This window comes from Bos taurus, chromosome 3 (assembly GCF_002263795.3).
Source record: "Bos taurus isolate L1 Dominette 01449 registration number 42190680 breed Hereford chromosome 3, ARS-UCD2.0, whole genome shotgun sequence".
NCBI classification, from domain to species: domain Eukaryota; kingdom Metazoa; phylum Chordata; class Mammalia; order Artiodactyla; family Bovidae; genus Bos; species Bos taurus.
This window is the reverse complement of record NC_037330.1, coordinates 86,671,445-86,691,882: the sequence shown is the minus strand read 5'-3', so window position 1 is coordinate 86,691,882 and position 20,438 is coordinate 86,671,445. Positions and strand designations below refer to the sequence as shown.

The following is a 20,438-nucleotide window of genomic DNA, read 5'->3' as shown; positions in this document are numbered from 1 at the left end:
CTTCGAGTAATGGCTTGAAGAAAAAATATCCCTTTTGGGTGTTTGAAGGAATGCATGTTTTGAAAACTGGTGCGGCTGATCATGTGGGCGAGGAGATGAGAAAGCAGTTAGGCCGGAGCCTTGGAGTTGTTCTCTGAAGCTCAGAGGAGGATAGCCCTTGTTCGTACTCCAGCTTCCACCTTCGCCTCTCCAGCTGCTCATGAACCATAGGGGCCACATGCTGTTGGGGGATCACTGTGAGCAAGTCAGAAGCCATCATGTTTAACGAAGCCATTTTTAACTGGGATAAATACCCAGGAAACCTTAACGGAACACCTGCTGGCTGACTTCGTTTTTGAATCCCCAAGTATGATCTTGCCGAGGAAACATTACCTCTTTGAAGTGAAAGAATACAGAACACTGCTGTGGTTGAAATTAGACCCTGGGCGCTGAGGCTACCCTGAGCTCACCTAGGAGGCTGTAGCACGTTCTCCAGCATAAATATCTTGGGGGCTTGTTCTTATTCTTTAAAACACCAGTCTGGAAAATGAAAGCCTCTGTGAGATGTCTGTGTCCTAGGGGCTAATCTGAGCAAAGGGACCCAGAGCAGCAGTGAAGGCCAAGGAATTCCTGGAGTGTTCGCTGGTCAGGTTTCCTTGTAACTCGCAAGGCGTCTGTAAAGAAAACAGATTGTCTAACAAATTCCTGATCCTGTCTCCCTCGAGGCTCCTTCCCAGTCCCAGTCAGTTCACGACACGGCCTGCAGTGTATTTGCCTCTTCTCTGAATCTGTGCTGTGAGCTGTTACCAAGGAAAAGAGAATGTACAGGTGTGGGATTGTGGGTTCAGGCTGCTCTGCAGTCGTGCTGCCTCATCTCTTCATTTCCGAAACCTTTTTGCCCGTCAGTATAATGTGCATGATTATTGCAACTTCCGTTTACTGTTCATAAGTGTATGGACCTAGCATTAAGAGAAAATTTACATATTCCTTGGAGTCTCATCTTAATCGCCTATAAAATAGACACTCACCGTCAGGGTGAGGGGGGAATTGGATGAAAGTAGGCAAAAGGTACAAAACTTCCAGTGATAAATGAATACTAGGAATATAATGTACAATGTGATAAATATAATTAACCCTGCTGTATTTGTATATGAAAGTTGTTAAGAGAGTAGATCCTATGAGACCTCATGACACAAATATTTTTCTGTTTCTTTGCTTTTCAATCTGTATGAGATGATAGATTTTTACTAGATGTATTGTGATAATCATTTCTTAAGGTATGTAAGCTTTATGCTGTGTACCTTGAACAATAGTTCTGTATGTCAATTATACTTTAATAAAACTGGAATAAAAACAATCTCACCTTGTAGCATCACAGTGAGTAGAGGGCCTCTATGACTTCCCTGGTAGCTCAGATGGTAAAGCATCTGCCTACAATGCGGGTGACCCAGGTTCGATCCCTGGGTCAGGAAGATTCCCTGGAGAAGGAAATGGCAACCCACTCTAGTACTCTTGCCTGGAAGATCCCATGGATGGAGGAGCCTGGTAGACTGCAGTCCATGGGGTCGCAAAGAGTCAGACACGACTGAGTGACTTCACTCACTTACTCATGTACTGTTTAGAGTGCTTATTGGCACGTGATAGGTGCTCAGTAGATAGTTTTTTCAATAAATGGCTGACCAGGTAGGTGAGTTCCTTTTTAGCACCATGGCCATTGCCCTTTTGATTCAAATTCATTGAGGAGAAAATGTGTACCTGTTGCTTCCAGATTCTCAGTTCTACAACCTTTTGTTTTTCTTCATTGCACTTTTCATCCGATATCATGACTTTGCTTGAATAATGGTGAAGCTTGTAAATGCTCATCATCTGACTCCCTCCAGAGAACAGAAACTCCATGTCTGAGGCCACGTCTGCCTGTTCACCCACCACCTACCTCAGTGCCTGCTCGCACACTGGCAGCAATGAGCATCTTTCTTGGATTAATGAATAATCATCCAGTTCGTCAGCTGTGCCCCTTCATTTCCACTTTCAAGATGTTCCTGTGCTCGACTTTGCAGACCCGCTTGGTCTTCACGTGGTTTGGCCTTTGACCCCACAGGTGGAGGGATAACAATGCCCGGTGGAAATGAACCCAGGAGCTACTATGTGGGCATGGATGTGGGGACCGGCAGTGTCCGAGCAGCCCTTGTGGACCAGAGGGGCACCCTCTTGGCTTTTGCAGACCAGCCCATCAATCAATGGGAGCCTCAGTTCAACCACCATGAGCAGTCGTCCGAGGACATCTGGGCCGCATGCTGCGTTGTCTCAAAGGTATGGCCCTGACTCTGGCATTCTATCCTTGCACATGCTTCCTTCCCCCCGCCCCTCCACTGAGTGTCTCTTGTGTGTCCATCTGGTACCAGGGACAACGTACGGGTAACTTTAGACACTGGCTTTGCCTTTTGGGAGCTCAGAGTCTGTGACAGAGACCAACAGTCAGCAGGGATATGACATGAGAGGTGTGGGAACAAAGTGACTGTGGCTGGAGCTGAGGATGGGGCCAAGCCAGAGGGGCTCAGGGTAGACGGTGGAGGACTCGGAGCATGCAGTCAGAGGATTTGGTTGGGTGTGACTGGATGTGAAGACGTCACTGATCACCAGAGCTCACCTCTACGGTGCCTTCAGGTGTGCCCAGTTCTGTGTAAAATAGGTTAACCTGCATCATAGAGGAGAATCCTTGCAATGGCTGTATAGAGGCAGTGCTATTAACACCCTCATTTCATTGAGGCAGAAACAGAGGCACAGAAAGATTAGATAACTTCCCCATGCTCATGCAGTTAGTAAGTAGGAAAGGCAGGGCTGGAACCTAAGCAGTCTGATTCCAGTGCTGCACCCTGAGTCACTGGACTGTCCTGCCTTCCAAGTGGACAAGTGAGGGGAACCTCTCTTGTTCAGAGGGAGCAACATATGCAAAGGCAAGGTGGGCTCTGAGAAAGGAAGAAAGTCGAGCAAGACCAGTGCATCTCTGAGTTGTAGCAGGTAGGCATTTTTCTTGAGGGGCCTTTATTTGCAGTCAGCTTGCTGACTTGGAAAAAAGTGATGCTGGGTGAGAATTGTTCCCTTTAGTTTCGCTTGACTGGTTTTATATCCCAGTAATCAGGAACGACAGAGATGTTTTTGTCTTTTTATTTTTCCAGAGGGAAAAATAAAGACCTGGATTCTGTCTTCTCCCTGTTTCTGGTTTAGTTCCTTAAATATTCATGATGGGCTTGGTAATTTGCAGATGGACAATTCACCATTCTGTCCGTATTGATCAGTCTGTTTAAACTTTCATGAGCTCAGGGCTGCTGTTAGTCCCCCCAGAGAAGAAGGCAGGGAGAGGAGGCTGGGGGTGGGCAGCACTGGAGCATGATACAGGAATAAAAGGGAGGCGTGTCTTTTCTTCTGCCTGTTTAACTTTCTTCCTCCCTCCCCCTCCCAGCCCTTGCCTTGGTGAGAATCCTCTACTCTTTGCCCTTGGGTCTCCTTTGTCCTTCCAACATAGAGTCTTTCTTGCCATTAAGGAAATTGTCAAGAAGAAAATATAATCCCCTGATGAAAAGCTACTTTAAAACAGGTCTGCTCTAAGTACAGCTTGGTTTAATGTTGGATTTTTAATCATCTTGCAGTGGCAGCCACCACATTATCTCTTTGAGCCCCTTCAGCCATGTGAGTGCTCTGGGCATTTTCCTTCTTGAGGCTATGCTTCTAGAGTAAACCTGGATAACACTATTGGTCTTAGGCCCTTCTTCTCACAAGGGGCATGGGCACGTGGCCACGTGTCAGAAGCCGTGGGATAAGCATGACACGTCTGCTCATAGCTCATCGCTGTGTGAGGTTGAAGGAGGGAAGCGTGTTTATATTGGAGAAGTAACACACCAGAGAGCACAGATTCTAGAGCTGGACTGCCTGGATTGACATCCCAGTTCCAACATTTATTAGCTTGTCATCTTGAAAAAATTACTTTCGGTTTCTTGCTTGAGTTTCATCATCTGTAAAATGGGAATGATGACTGTACCTATCTGCATTGGGTCGCTGTGAGGATTAAATGAGTTAATGCATACAAAATGTCATAACAGTGCCTGGAAATGAGTAAGCACTGTGATTCCTATGGCGATTGCACTGATAACAGTAACAAAAATGAGTAGATTATGGAGGGGAATGAATTTTTAAGATAGAATGTTGAAAAGTCAGAGTCAGTAAGGGAGGTGCCTCATGGGGAATATTCACTCCTTTTCTGGTTAGGGTTCTTTCTATGTAAGATTTTGAGAAGCAATGGTCTGGGGCAAAGGGTGACATAAAATACACCCTGACCTGTCTTGTTCTCAAAAACTTAAGGAGCTCAAGGGCTTGAGAGCCGTTGTATTGTTTCCTTTTCTCTAAGTCGCTCACATTCCCTGAGATGGTTTTCCCGTAGTCAAATTAATAAAAACAACAACAGCAGCAACAGTAATAATAGTTACCACTCTTATTAGTAATAGTAATAATAACAGTAATCATTAATAATTAATAGTAATATTAGCAGTAATAGTAATGATGATGGCAACTAACATTTCTTGGGCACTAATTCTGTTCCAGGTATCATGCTGAACACTTTATACCAATCACTACTTGTTATCTACACAAAAAATCTTTTTAAAAAAATTGAAGTATAGTTGGTTTATAATGTTATGTTAGTTTCACATGTACAGCAAAGCAATTCAGTTATATATATATACACACACACACACATATATGTTCTTTTTCAGACTCTTTTCCCTTATTGGTTAGTACAAAATTATTGAGTATAGTTTCCTGTGCTATAGTGTAGGTCCTTGTTTGTTATTTTATATATAGTGAAAGTGAAGTCACTGAGTTGTGTCTAGCTCTTAGCGACCCCATGGACTGTAGCCCACCAGGCTCCTCTGTCCATGGGATTTTCCAGGCAAGAATACTGGAGTGTGTCGCTATTCCCTTCTCCAGGGGATCTTCCCGACCCAGGGATCAAACCCAAGTCTCCCACATTACAGGCCAACTCTTTACTGTCTGAGCCACCGGGGAAGTAGTGTGTATATATTAATCCCAAACCCCTAATTTATCCCTCCCTCACTTTTCCTTTTGGTAACCGTAAGTTTGTTTTCTGTGTTTATAGGGCTATTTCTATTTTGTATCTAAGTACATTTGCATCTTTTTTTTTAAGATTCCATGTATAAGCAATAATATATGTGGAATCTTTTGTCCTTTTCTGCCTGGCTTAGTTCACTTAGTAAGACAATCTCTAGGTCCATTTTTATTGGGGCAAATTTTTTTTACTAATATTCCATCGTATATATGAACCACATCTTCTTTATTCATTTCTCTGTTGATGGACATTTAGGTTGCTTCCATGTCTTGAGTTCTGTGTCATCGCTGATTTTAATGGCTTATGTTCCTTTTGGGGGGCTTCCCAGGGGCTCAGTGGTAAAGAATCCACCTGCCAGTGCAGGAGATATGAATTCCATCCCTGGGTCAGGAAGGTCCTCTGAAGGAGGAAATGGCAACCTACTCCAGTATTCTTGCCTGGAAAATCCCATGGACAGAGGAGCTTGGCAGGCTACAGTCCATAGGCTCACCAAAGAGTCAAACATAACTTAGTGACTAAACATTTCTTTTGGAGCCACAAATCTTAATCCCCTCAACAAGGCAAGAACATTGCAAGTTTAGTGTATACTAACAGATTCCATTAGGAAGAAGATGATAAGCTGGAGGTGTCATTTATTCTGCAAATATTTATTGAGCACTACTGTGTGCTATCGGAGAAGGCAATGGCACCCCACTCCAGTACTCTTGCCTGGAAAATCCCATGGACGGAGGAGCCTGGTGGGCTGCAGTCCATGGGATCGCTAAGAGTCGGACACAACTGAGCGACTTCACTTTCACTTTTCACTTTCATGCATTGGAGAAGGAAATGGCAACTCACTCCAGTGTTCTTGCCTGGAGAATCCCAGGGATGGCAGAGCCTGGTGGGCTGCCGTCTGTGGGGTCGCACAGAGTTGGACACGACTGAAGCGACTTAGCAGCAGCAGCAGCAGACTGTGTGCTATGCTGTTTGCTAAGAACTGGAGTATGTATGGGAGAGGGGCTACAACAAGTTCTCTGCCTCTAAGGATGAAATAGTTCAGTTGCATGGGGAAAAAATATCCACAAAGTCAACAAAGTACCATTTTTTTTACCCCCTAAATTGTACCAGCTGTATGAGTAATATATACTTCGAGAGAGAGAGAGCAGAAGGAGGAGTCATACATGTGGGACTGAGGGTGCAATGATGTCACCCTCCTACCATTCATAGAACTGTATGGTTTGCAAAGCATGTTCCTATCCACTTGATTGTCATAGGAGGTGGGTAGGGGAGGGATTGTTTCTTCCATATTATAGTTGAAAAGAACAGCTGGGATCCAGAGAGTGAAGTGACTTTTCCTAAGTCACCCAGGAAGTGGGTGATAAGCCTGAAGTCAGGTCATATCTCTGGATTCCCTCCGTCTCCAACACCCCATACCTTCATCTTTTGTTTAGATCAGCGCTGGAATGTAACCTCCTCCTAAATGTCCTTCCCCTCTATGATTGTTCTCCTTCTTGAGCAGGAATGATAATGCTAACCTGACAACTCTTCTATAGCCTCAAACTACTCTTTAGAAAGAATTCATAACATGCCCTCCAGGCCTCGCATGGTTTGGTTTTACCCTGCTCTTCTGGTTTATCTCACGATCCTCCTTTCAGCTCTGCCTTCCACCTGCATTTTCCTTCTGTCCTGTCTTCACACATGCAGTGCTTCCTCTCTTTCACACATATTCTCTCTTCTTCCTGTACACTCTTCCTGCCTTCAGCCAACAGATTTCACTCCCATACATCCTTAGATCCATAAGGTCCAATATGGCAGTCACTAGCCACATGTCTTTTCATACTGTTCACTGGGTTCTCAGGGAAAGAATACCAAAGTGGTTTGCCATTCCCTTCTCCAGTGGACCACATTTTGTCAGAACTCTTCACCATGACCCGTCCATCTTGGGTGGGTGCCATGGCACTCCAGTAATCCCGCCGTTCCAGTGCCATTACTTTGACAACAAAGGTCCGTCTAGTCAAGGCTATGGTTTTTCCAGTAGTCATGTATGGATGTGAGAGTTGGACTGTAAAGAAAGCTGAGTGCCAAAGAATTGATGCTTTTGAACTGTGGTGTTGGAGAAGACTCTTGAGAGCCCCTTGGACTGCAAGGAGATCCAACCAGTCCATTCTAAAGGAGACCAATCCTGGGTGTTCATTGGAAGGACTGATGCTGAGGCTGAAATTCCAATACTTTGGCCAGCTGATGGGAAGAGCTGACTCATTTGAAAACACCCTGATGCTGGGAAAAATTGAGGGCAGGCAGAGAAGGGGATGACAGAGGATGAGATGGTTGGAGGGCATCACCAACTCAATGGACATGAGTTTGGGTAGACTCCGGGAGTTGGTGATGGACAGGGAAGCCTGGTGTGCTGCAGTCCATGGGGTCACAAAGAGTCAGACGCAACTGAGCGACTAAACTGAGCCACATGTCACCATTTACCTTTAGTTAAAATGAAGTGTAGGTCAAAATTCACTTATTGGAAACACTTTTTTTTGCCCAGGTTTCTACAGCCTGTAGAAACAAGGTCAGCTTGTTTCTACAAGGTCAGCTTCTCAGGTCCTTCGAGTGTTTCCTCAAATCTCACCTTTTTGGCAACTGTCTGCCTTCCCTGACATTCCTGATTCCCGTGACATCACTTTCTAGTATGCTGTATATACACTATTTAATTTTTTCAGTTTATGGCTGTTGTCTGTCCCTACAGTATAACCTCCAAAAGGGTAAGGAATTAAAAAAATTTTTTTTCCTTTCCCTTGCTTCCCAAATACCTGGAAGAGTGCATAGCATGACCTTAGAAGGGGCTTGATGGTATTGAATATTTGCTAACTAATTGAATGAATGAGTAATTGAATTGTGCAGGCAATGGGGACTGATGGGCCTAAGGGAACTAGGGATTTCATAACCTCATGCACACCCCCAAAGCTGACAAAGGCATTCAAATCAAGATTTAAAATAATACAGTACCAGCCACATGGAACTCTGTTGGAAGCTGAATTCCGTGAGGCCCCAGGCCTTGACCGTTGATTCAGATAGAGCTAAAGATAAAACCAGGTATGCCTCTGACCCTCCAGTTCTCAGTTTGGAAGATTTCTGAGGAACGCTGTCTCCCCACCCAATATGGCAGAGCCTACTGATTTAAAACACATGCAGTATTGAACTGGTTCCCACAGTCAGAACAAAGCGATGCACAATCCCTTCCCCAAATATTTGTTTGCTGCCCCATAGCTACGAGTTGACAGTTGCGAGACATGGACCAGGTTACAGAATGAAGTTGCAGAAATCTCCTTCTCTGGAAATTCTTTAGCAGAGCAATGTGCTTTCTCTCTAGCTGAGGAAATTCCCTTGATGCCAAGTTGCTGGGGTGAGTTTACTAGCCTGCTTTCTTCTTCCATTAATGAGAGTATAAAAAAGAATCCTCAGGTCAGCAGGTCAAAGTCCCGGGGGCCTTCTGGGTAGTGTGACTCTGACAGCCGTCTCTCTGAGATGGTTTAGCTGGGGGTGGGGTGGAGGAGTTGTGGTAGGGGGTCTCAATCATGATAAGCATGATCATAAGGTATTTCCATATAAGGCTGGGCAAATGACAGTGGCTGCCTAACCAAATCAGGTTTAAATGCATGTCACAGTTTTTTCTCCAGTTCTTTGTGATAGGTTTCCCTTTTAGAGATGGAGACGCTGAACCTTTGTTGCTGAAAAGCCATAATTAGAATATAGAACTCTGTAGGTCTTCAGAGGGGATTCATAAAATAGATTGAAGAGAATATTTTTTTTGCTTCTATTGGAAGGTCACCTTCACCACAATTCTTAGGAGGATTCGAGTTTAATCTTTCAATCATTCATCCTGTGGTTTTTATATGTGATTACATTACACAGAGAGCATGCTATACTTCATACATAAGATTCCATAAACACAATTAATGAAGCATCAAGTGGATTTTTCCATCCTTCACGTTTCCTACAAAGGTTGATTGGTTCCAAAGCACTTTCAAACTAATTGACACTTTTGATCCTTACCTGTCTCTCTGTCAGGAGCCTGAGGCTCGTAAAGGTGATGATATTAGTGCAAGATTACCTGAACTGGGTGTTGGGACCAGAAGCTGGTGCTTTTGATAACCATAGTGTATACTCCTTTCTCCCGCAGAGCTGCCTTTTTGTATTGAGTTTTTTTGCATTTTCTACCTGTTCTCTCCTACTTCCTCTCTTGACTAGAGACCTTTTGTAGGCCTGTGTGGGATGGGCTTGCCTAAGTCGGGCATGTGCTCTCTGGGCACAGAGATCAGTAGGGCTGCATGGCAGGTAGAAGTTAGGGCTGGTTTATGCATTGACAGATTGAGGCTCCATGAGTTCAAAGACTGGATGCAATTAATTTACTCATAATGGCAGCTACTTCTTGTGCACTGATGTTGGGCTAATCACACCTTATTTTGCTGAGTTCTCCTAACATCATTAGGAGATATAGTCTAAGTAGTAGCTTTGCATAACCAAGGGAGCTGTTTTTTTGGCTTCCTAAAGTCACAAGACTAGTCAGTGGTGGAGCCAGGTTTCAAGCTCAGATAGTCTGCACCCAACACCATTGATATTAGCCACTACCTAGAGATTTCCAAGCCAACTTGGAAGGACATTCCAGACAGAGTTGGCCATGCTTATAAATGCTGCAGAGACATGATCCAGCAAGACAAGGTGACTGGAAGGACTGAAATTGTGTAACCTGCATTGAATCATGTAGCCAGAGTGACAGAGCTAGGATTTGAAACCAGGTCTTTGTGGCTCTTTGTCATGAATTAATATGTTCCGCATGCTCTTCAATGGCAACCCACTCCAGTACTCTTGCCTGGCAAATCCCATGGCCAGAGAAGCCTGGTGGGCTGCAGTCCATGGGGTCGCTAGGAGTCAGACACGACTGAGCGACTTCACTTTCACTTTTCACTTTCATGCAGTGGAGAAGGCAATGGCAACCCACTCCAGTGTTCTTGCCTGGAGAATCCCAGGGACTGGGGAGCCTGGTGGGCTGCCATCTCTGGGGTCGCACAGAGTTGGACACGACTGAAGTGACTTAGCAGCAGCAGCAGCATGCTCTTCATTGGTAGGACTGATGTTGAAGCTGAAACTCCAACACTTTGGCCACCTGATGCAAAGAGCTGACTTATTTGAAAAGACCCCGATGCTGGGAGGGATTGGGGGCAGGGGGAGAAGGGGACGACAGAGGATGAGATGGTTGGATGGCATCACTGACTCAGTGGACATGGGTTTGGGTGGACTCTGGGAGTTGGTGATGGACAGGGAGGCCTGGCATGCTGCGGTTCATGGGGTCGCAAAGAGTCGGACATGACTGAGTGACTGAACTGAACAGGCTGTTCTAACTCTAGATGGATCAATGTAGTAAAGATTTACAGGGCGTTTACCTGGTATTGTGGAGCAAAGACATTGCCTGGAGTCACAGGGGGGTTCACTGGCAGTGTTCTTCTGAGGACACATGCCCTGTCTGCAGGATAAGTCTCTTGGGCAGGCAGGCAGTGTGGTGGAGTAGGAAGAACATAGCCACTGATGGGTTCTAAAACAGGATTAAGTTCAAGTTCTCGGTCTCTGGGATGTGCTTGCTCTTCCCTTCTTTCCCTAGTCTTCTACTTACTCTTTTTATGAAATGAAAATACTAAATGTTCCCTCAGTAGGCTTTGTAAGGATTAAATAAGGTGATGCTTGTAGAGTACCTGGCACACAGTAAGTGCTCAATACGTGATGACATTTTATTATTTGTTGTTAGTATTTGAAAAAAAATTAATTCTTTTCCTTGTTGAAAATATGTAATAGTTGTGTGTAGCTCTTATTTGAGGAACACATTCAAAGTAAGAAATAGAGTCCTAAATGACAAGTCTGGCATTCTATAACAGGGGAAAAGAAGAATTGTACAGTTTATCTCTTTAAATTTATTTTTAATTTTGTTTTTTTACTTTTTTAATGATGATGGACACTTTTGAATTGATTTTTGTGGGGTTTAAAAGATTATTATCTGTTTTAAGTTTCCAGAAAATGTTAATGAATATAATCACTTGTGCTTTTTCACAAAAGGAAACTGTGGAAACAAAAATAAAAAAATAGAATTAATAAATGTGTTATTCTACAACTTAAAAAATTACATGACAAAGTGAAAAATCTCCCATCTCCTCCAGCTGTCGTTTCTGCTCTCAGAGGCACCCATTAGTAACAGTTGTATATGCTTTTTCTTTTTTTTACCTTGTTAATGTACCATGGGTATATTTCCATTTTTTGCATTTTATAGCTCAGTTTTTTCAAAAATATTTAACAGCTTCAGGTATAATTTACATACCATAAAAGCATCAATTTAAATGTATAATTCAATGATTTTATTAAATTTATACCTTTGTATAATCATCACCATAATTAAACTTGAGAACATTTCTTTCTAAGTGAAAGTCGCTCAGTTGTGTCCATCTCTTTGCTACCCCATGGACTGTACAGTCCATGGAATTCTCCAGGCCAGAATACTGGAGTGAGTAGCTGAACCTTCTCCAGGGGTTCTTCCCAACCCAGAGATCAAACCCAGGTCTCCCACGTTGAAGGCACATTCTTTACCAGCTGAGCCACAAGGGAAGCCCAAGAATACTGGTGTGGGTGGCCTATTCCTTCTCCAGCAGATCTTCCCAACCCAGGAATTGAACCAGGGTCTCCTGCATTGCAGGCAGATTCTTTACCAACTGAGCTATCAGGGAAGCCCACAATGTTTCTGTTAAACCCCCAAAGTTCCCTTATGCCTTTTTGTAGTCAGTCCTCAGCCCTAGATAGATAATTTTTTCTGTCTTTATAGTTATTCTTTTCTAGAAAGTTTACATAAATGGAATCATGCAACATATCTTCTTTTGTGTCTGACTTTTTTCACTTAGAATAATGTTTTTAAGGTTAATTCATGTGGTTACACATATCATTGTATGGATATACCACACTTGGTTTCACCATTTGGTTGAACCATGATGAATATTTGATTTGTTCCCAGTTTTAGGGTATTTTGAATATTGCTGCTGTGAATATTCACATACAAGTCTTTATGTTGACATATGTTTTTATTTTTCCTGCTTGGATACCAAGGAGTGAAACTGCTGGATTGTGTGATAAATTTTATTGCACTTCATGAAATAGCTGCATTGTTTATCTTCTTGTTATTGAGTTATAAGTGTTCTTTATTTATTTCACATATGTCTATTATCAGATGTATGAATTTTTTCTTCTAGTATTTATTTCTAGCAAATATTTTCTTCTAGTATTTAGTTATCTTTTCACTATCTTGTTGTTTCTTTTAAAGAGCAAAATTTAAAAATTTTAATGAAGTCAAATTTATTATTTTTTTCTTTTATGAGTCTTGCTTTTTAATAAATCTTTGTCTAGCCCATGTCATAAAGGTTTTCTCTGCAAGTATTATAGTCTTAATTCTTAACATTTGGGGATATGATACATTTTAGAGTTAATGTTTATGTATGGTATAAGATAAAGTCTAAAAGTGTGGGGTTTTTTTGTATATGTTTTGTGGAAATGTTTTAGGTACAGTTTTATTTTTCAAGAAAGATTACTTCTCAGTTTCTTATGTGACTTTGGTTAAGTTTTATTCCACTCAAATAGTTGTTTTCAATGATTTTGTCCCGTTTTATGCTTTTATTTTGCTAAGCAGATTTGCCAACTTCTTCATACTACCAAACCCAGAATATGCTTCTCTACTTTTTTTTAATGGTGTAGAAAATTCTATTTTATAGGTTTATTTAATAAAATAGTTTTTACTGATTTTTATATTCATAAACAGTTAACCTTGGTTTATGTAATATTTTACTTACTTATGCTAATAATTCATTAAGATAGTTTCCTAGAAGTGGATTTCTGGGTCAAAAGTTATATATGTTTTTAATTTTAATAAATACTATACTATATTCTTCAGAATCTGTACTAAATTATCACATTGTTAGAATGTAAAGAAGGCCCACTTCTCCCTATCTTGCCACTATTAATACTATATATTTTTAATTCTTACATTTTTGCCAATGAACAAGATGAAGAGTGGAGTATTTTTATTTGCATTTATTTAATTTTAGTGGAGTTAGGAATTGTTTTATATACTCTCTATATACTCTTTGTTTCTTTTATGAAGTGACTTCTCATGTCCTTTGCTTAATTTCCAATTAGATTGGTTGTCTTTTTCAAAATTAATGTGTAGAATATTCTGATATTTTACTGATATTGAGTTTTTATCTGTGTTTTGTTGTAAGTACTTTATTCATTTCCTTCTAGTCATAACTGTTGTAAGTCTTTTAGAAGCCTGTTTTGTAATTCATGTTTTCGTTTATTTGTTTTTAAAACAGAAAGTTGTACAAGGGGTCAATTTACACCAAATTCGAGGGCTTGGGTTTGATGCCACATGTTCTCTGGTTGTTTTGGATAAGCAGTTTCGTCCTTTGCCAGTCAATCCTGAAGGTAGGACCGTTTCTGTCTCTTTTTGTGGTAGTGGGAGACTGGCTGGGACCCAGGGGGAGCATGACCCCAGGTGTCTGTTATCGCCATGAGTGAGATTCACGAGTGGAGCATGGAGACCAGAGATCATGTCCCCAGAGGTTAAGAGCTTGGACAGCAGTTAGTAGGAGAGGGGTGACATTAGGGTTAGGTGGATTAGGAAGAGACTCTGCTCCCTAGGGCACAAGAGCAGCAGCAGAAAGTTTGATGTTAGCTCAGAGTGAGTAGCCTTGAAACAGGTAAGTGGTCTGGGCCTTTCCAAGGAAGCAGCCTGGAGTTGCTTATGCATATGAATTTCACCACCACCTTCATTTGAGTGGATGAGTCAAGTTAATTTAAAGGAAATAGAATAAGATAGGTAGAACCATATATCACACAGAAGCTGGAAACAAATGTTCTCTGTTTTCAATAGTCAGACCAAAGATGTTCCCATTGAATGATGTTGTTCTAACAGACACTCATGAGTACTATAATGAGCTGTTTCAAATGTTTAAATGCCACCTGCACCTGCCATCAGAAAATTTTCATGGATGAGTATGTGCCCTTTTGGGATACTTTAGCCAATAGTGCTAGCACGGAAGTTGCAACCCCAAAAGTCAGGTAGGTAATGGAAGTGAGTAAAGTGGGCCAAATTTGAGAAAAATAATAGCACATGTGCAGAGATAAATTTCAACTGATATTTATCCTTTTAAGGGGTGGCATACATTTGGGAGTGGTGGAGACTATGGTGCATTGGAAATTGCATGCTGCATCTCAAGGAGTGTGGCTCTCTGCATTTTCAATTGGCTGTTACCAGCATAGGCACCACAGCATGCTTTGGGCTGTGTTAAGAAATCCTTAGTAGTGGACACTGCTGTAGTAGCCCCTTTCTTAAATGGTGGCTGTAGACACTGGGACACTCTGAGACACTCTGAAATTGGAGTCAGACAGTTTCAGATCTTAACCCTGCTACTGCTGAGCTGTGATACCTTGAGTGTATCACTTAACCTCTGCATGACTTGGTTTCATCTCTGAAAGACTTGGAATAATGAAACAGCACTTTGCTGTGAGAATTAAGTGAGAGACTGATACCTGATTGTTTAGAAAACTTTCTTCCATCCGATTATGAATTCTTTAACTTAGGAGAATGTGTTCCACTCATTCCTATGGACCTGATGCATGGAACAGTGATATCTATAAATGACATGCCCTGAAGAAGTATGCAAATGGACGAATGATTAGCACAAGTAGTAATGGTGACCATCTTTTACACACACACATTTTTTCTAATTATGTCACATTTACTAGCACAGCTTGTGTGCCAATCCCTGTCTTATTAAGTGTTAAGGCTTCAAAGATGAATACAAGTGGCCAATCACTGGCTCGGTTGGCATGGTTCTGGCCCAGGAGTGGTCCCGGTCTGGACCACTTCAGAGAGCAGAGACCCAAAGAATGGGACCGAACCTGCGCACTCAGCTCAGCAGCAGCAAGCCCTCTCCAGCCACGGAGCAGGCCGCGTGGGGAGGCTGCCAGGGCTGCTTTTAGGATGGCTTTAAGGAGCGGTCAGGTGATGTTCTGTCAGGGATGTTGTATGAGGAATTCTCATTTTGTATGGGGCTTTAGATGCTAAGAGCCCTAAGTTCCAAGGACTCTATGCCTCTAATCTGTTAAAATACAGGGTTTTAAATCTGGTTGCATGTTAGAATCAACTAGCGATCTTTTTAAGAATATCAGTTCATGAGCCTTACCCAGGGTTGTTTTTATTCAGTTGGCTTGGGTGAACTTAGGCTATCCGTGTTTTTATAGTCTTCTCAATAATTCTAGTATTTGGAGAATCACTGGGTACAGATGAATGAACAGCTAAAATATTAGGAACAAGAACATTTGAAATGGAGGAAGAAGAGTTCTTTGTTCAATCTGCTTATACAAGCACCCTCAGATACCATCTTTTCTTCTCAGTGTAGGTAGAATTGCTTCCTATTAACAATTAAAAGGGTATGTAGGAAGCTACCCTAATTATGTGTTGAAAATATTGGGTAATTAGGTTGCAACCTATTAAAGAAAAGAGTAGCCAGGTTGCAGCCATAATTATAAGTGTTGAAAAAAATTGTATTCCACCTAAAAGGTTAAAATGTACCCATTCATCAAATGCACCCAGCTGCAGGTTCCTCTTACCAGTTTCTTGCCTTTCAGCAGGTTCTATTAAGGTTAGATTTTATATGCAGTGGATTAGCCTGTGTTGGAAAGTGAAATTCAGATTTTAAGGATGAATTAAAGGGTCTTTAATGACTTCTCCTTACCTGGCAATGACCCATTCTTGATTGGTCAATTGGAGTAATTGTGGAGTGGGATCAAAAAATTAGCTATCACTGTTAAAACCAAGGGTTTCTGAGGTGGTGCGAGTGGTAAAGAATCCACCTGCCAATGCAGGAGACACAAGAAATGCACGTTCAGTCCTGGGTTGGGAAAATCCCCTGACATAGGAAATGGCGACCCAATCCAGTTTTCTTGCCTGGAAAATTCCACGGACAGAGGAGCCTGGCGAGCTACAGTCCTTGGGGCCACCAAGCGTCGGACATGACTGAGCACACACAGACATTAAAACAAAACCCCCAAGACTGGCAAAATTTACCATCTTTAGATGGTAACCAAAAAAAAGAGAAAAATTCTCAAGTAAGCTAAGTACAATAGTTTAAGGACACTGACCTGTGTGACAAAGTCGTCACATTGTTTGGTTTCTCTTCCTTTGAAGGTCAGATTAGCTCTGGGTTGGGCCATGGTGACATTGCTCTGTGCTTCCTACCTCTACAGCCTGCCTGGCTCAGACCATAACTCTGGGTCAGTCATTCCAGCCACAGGAGCTCTTGGGAGGGAGAGCAATTGAGGCTGATAATTTAGGGTCAGGGAGGAAGTTACTACCTAGGCCAACTCTGCAACAGAAACCTCATGTTTAGATGGTTTTCTGATCTAGTCATTTCCTTCAAGTATCCCTGGAACACCTCCTGTGAGGCATTCACAGTATTAATTGAATGAGTACAGGGATGAATAATCTGCCCAAGGGTAAACTGACTATGTAACCCTAATTCTTCTCTATTAGATTGCTTCCAATTGTATTAAATATGATGCTGTCTTGGGTCTGTGCTCTGTTGGTCTCACATGCTGTTTCTGTTGTGTGATCCCTCTTCCCTCACTCTTTCTTCACCTGCCTACCCAGCGACCAGTCACTTTCAGAATTAACCAAAAGCTTTCCCGCCTAGCGGAAGCCCCCTGTGCAGCCTCAGGTTTCGCTAACTGGGGGCTTCTCTGTGCCCCTCCTCTTATGTGTACCATGTCCAGGTCTTCTGTCCTGGCAGTCATTACTACATACAGTTTTGTCCACTCACCCACCTGCTCCACAAGGGCAGGGTCTATGGCACATTCTTCTTGGTATCTTAGCACCCAGCACTGTGTCTGGCATGTAGCAAATGGTTAATAAAAGATGAAGTGAACTTTCAGTGGAGTCATTTGTTTGTATTTTTCTACAAGCACTGGAAGGATCACCTTCCATGTTGTTGTCTATAATGAACATTATTAGTTAATAATCATAATAAATAGAGTAAAGTAGTTGATTCTGCACAGTCTTCATTATGTCATTCTGAGAGCCTCTTCATGTAGAGCAGTGGTAGCTGATCAGTTGGTCTTTACAGTTAATAGTTTAGCAACAGGTGTTTTTGTCTTGAAGCAGCTGCAAATACATTCTACACAATATTGAAGATACTGTCCACGGTATCAGAATACTGATACTGTCCTTTCTAACACCCACACACGTGTGTGTGTGTGTGTGTATGCATGATGTGTGTTCACACACCCACCTTGTGATTCTGTGATGGTTCTTGAATAGGACCTGGACATTAGTATTTTTTAAAGCTATCCCGGGAGATTATAATGTGCAACTAGGGTTGAGAACCAGAGCTGTAAGTGGTTTTGTTATATAGTAGAATCCACTCAGCCCTTTATATAAAATCTTAGATGTGCTTATGGAAGGTTTCATGTACTTTCTTTTATTTTCAATGTGTTAATGTTGTTTGAGGAGCTTTTTGGGACCTGAAATCTCTCTGGTCAGGCAAATCAGTGATTGAGGCCCTGGCTTATTTCAAAGATGACCTAATTTAGTATTTTCTCAGGTTGACTTTTTTTGTTATGTTTTAAAAATTCTTTTTCAAATATATGGAAGAGTAAGGAAAATAAGATAACAGCCTCCTATGTATGTATGAAGATAAACAGATGAAGTTTTATCACATTTGCCACAATTCTTTTTTTTTTTTTTTTAAGAAAAAACCACTTTAGTCCATGCCCTCCTCCTCTCCTCTGTCAGCAGGTGATGGTTCTGCTGTAATTGGTGTTCACAAACACTTTTCTTCTGTGCTTTTATCACATGTGTGTATACGCACAACAACAAACAATATATATTGTGTTTAAAAATACCCCAACTGGTGTAGCTCAAGTTTAAACTTGTTTTACTAATTTATTTATCCATTCTCTGCACAGATCTACTTTCAAAACACATTTGTGCTTTTCCCAGCTATGAGAGAGCAGACAGGTCTTCAAGCCTGAAGGCAGTTTGTCATTGAAAATGACCTAGATCTCAGAGTTGTTTTTAAGATTAAATAAGATAATGTATATAAAATGTTTAGCACAGGGCTGCACACACACACACACACACACACACACAGAGCTTTATAAACATTTGTTATTAACAAAAATTATATAATAGCTGCAGTTATTTTGCCAATAAATAAAATAACGCGTGAACTCAGTTCCTCTGGAGTCCTTTTTCTCTCTCCTGTTTATAATCTGCCAGGCATATTCATTGCTGTTCTCTGCATTTTGCCATTGGAGGAAGCAGAGGGCTGTGAAGAGTAGTGACTTGCCCGTCACTGCAGTATGAATTAACAAGGCTGGGGGAGGGCCAGCGGAGCAACTAGTTTCTCTATGGGCTGCAGGGTGTCAGAAGCAGGAGGCTAGGGGCACTGGCCATGCTCCTTTTCCAGCTGGTTTCACATTCTGCTTCCTATGAAACATTCCTCTCGAGGGTCTGCTATGCGACAAGTATGTGCCATATCTTTATGCACATTATCTTTTGTTCAATGAGTGAAAAAAATCTCAGTTAATCCATCTAGGCCTGGTTATCCCCATTTTATAGAGAAGAACACTCAGGCTGAGAAAAATTCCCCAACTTTTTCAGTATCTCTGTACTGAAAGAGCATTCCTCGTTAGGTCTGCTTGGTTCCCCAAATGGAAAAAAAAATATTCCAGTGTTTTCCACTCCACAAAACCAACCAAGTGAGGAAAAAGCACTTAAATTAACTAATTTTAATTAAAGTGACTAGAGGCAGTGAGACTATAAGCAGATAATAGCCATTATGTAGATGCATATGATAATTATACCTGAAATTGTATGTCCTGATTTCCAGGAGGCATACCTTAAAAAACTGAAGTATCATTTAGGCTTATTTCATTGGTTCTTTGCTTGAGTATATGTCCAGAAAAGTTTTTCTTAGATATAAGGGATAGGAGAGGGGAAAAGTTGAGAGAATGAATGGCAATACTGTATAATTAATCAGTGAATCTTGACTAGGATTTTGTGTAGACATTTAACCTTGAAACTATATTCAAAGAGTACATCTCTTGAAGGGAGATCCGAGGTTCGGGTGGGATGTACTAGTCGGTGCTGGTGGTGTTCCCTGTTGATGTGTGAAACTATAGAAGCGATTGTGAAGATTTCTGCCCTTGGGAATCCACAAACACCCCCTTGAATTAGAATGACAAGGATGTACCTGTGTCCTCACTTTCCTTGTTTTTGCTAGGGGATTCCCGTCGAAACATCATCATGTGGCTGGATCACCGGGCGGTCAGTCAGGTCCACCGGATCAACGAGACCAAGCACAGCGTCCTGCAGTACGTTGGGGGTGTAATGTCTGTGGAGATGCAGGCCCCGAAGCTTCTGTGGCTAAAAGAGGTGAGTGCACAGGCTTGGGGAGAGATTGCTCATAATAGCAGAGGATTCCTTCCAGGGAATCTGTCTGTACCAGGCACCCTGCTCGAGTCTGCTGTGTTGGATTTTTCCAGCAACTCCCAGAAGGTTGATCCCATTTTATTGATTCAGTAGCAGTTAAGTCATTCTGCATAACTCATGCAAGGCACTGTGATAAGTTTTTGACAGAGATTATCTCTTTGAATCCTAACAGCAACCCTATAAAGTAGGTTTTTTTTCTTTTTTTGTGTGTGTTTTGTAAAAACTAAAGCTAATAGAGATTCATCAGCTCACCCTAAGCAACTTAATCTTAGCAGCAACCCTCTAGTTTTCTTTTTCTTTTTTATGTGTTTTGTAAAAGCTAAAACTAATAGAGATTTGTCAGCTCACTCTAAGTGACTCAGAAGCATGCAACAGAGCCAGAATCTGAACCTAAAACTGACTCTGAAATTGATTTTTCATAACACCCACTACTCTACTGCAGTTCACAGAGGTTAATTACCATTCCAGTTAGAAAGTGGCAGAGCTGGGATTCAAGTCCTGATTTTCTAACGGGAACATTCTCTGCATACTTTTAGCCCCCAATGATTAATGTTTGACCTTGGTGGCATTTTATGGAATGCCTTTCTCATCTCACCTGAACCTGAGTTTCCATGTCCTTGTGTGATAAGGTGATCTCTGGACAAAGCACTTGCAGGTGGTTCCCATTTCCAGATGTTAGGATCATTTATGAAGTGCGGAGAATGGTGATGTCAACTTAATGGTTCCTGGTAGATATGGATGCATGAGAAAGTTCAGGTCCTCTGGGAACTGGAAGGACTTGAAAAC

General features: G+C 41.8%; 1 protein-coding gene across 10 annotated transcripts in view; it reads left to right on the top strand.

The window, feature by feature from the left end:
* The window catches only part of FGGY (FGGY carbohydrate kinase domain containing), a 523,600-nt gene that overhangs the window by 26,116 nt on the left and 477,046 nt on the right, over positions 1–20,438 (top strand). For 8 of the 10 annotated variants that reach the window (XR_003033849.2, XM_010803517.4, XM_024989453.2 and 5 more), the window contains 3 exons: positions 2,078–2,289; positions 13,471–13,582; positions 19,444–19,595. Coding sequence is in view for 9 of the 10 variants with exons in the window: in XM_010803517.4 (XP_010801819.1) it covers positions 2,092–2,289; positions 13,471–13,582; positions 19,444–19,595 (462 nt within the window). In the remaining variant the exon portion in view is untranslated. The remainder of the gene's footprint in view (positions 1–2,077; positions 2,290–13,470; positions 13,583–19,443; positions 19,596–20,438) is intronic. The other 2 variants (XM_024989463.2, XM_024989462.2) reach the window with 2 other exon arrangements.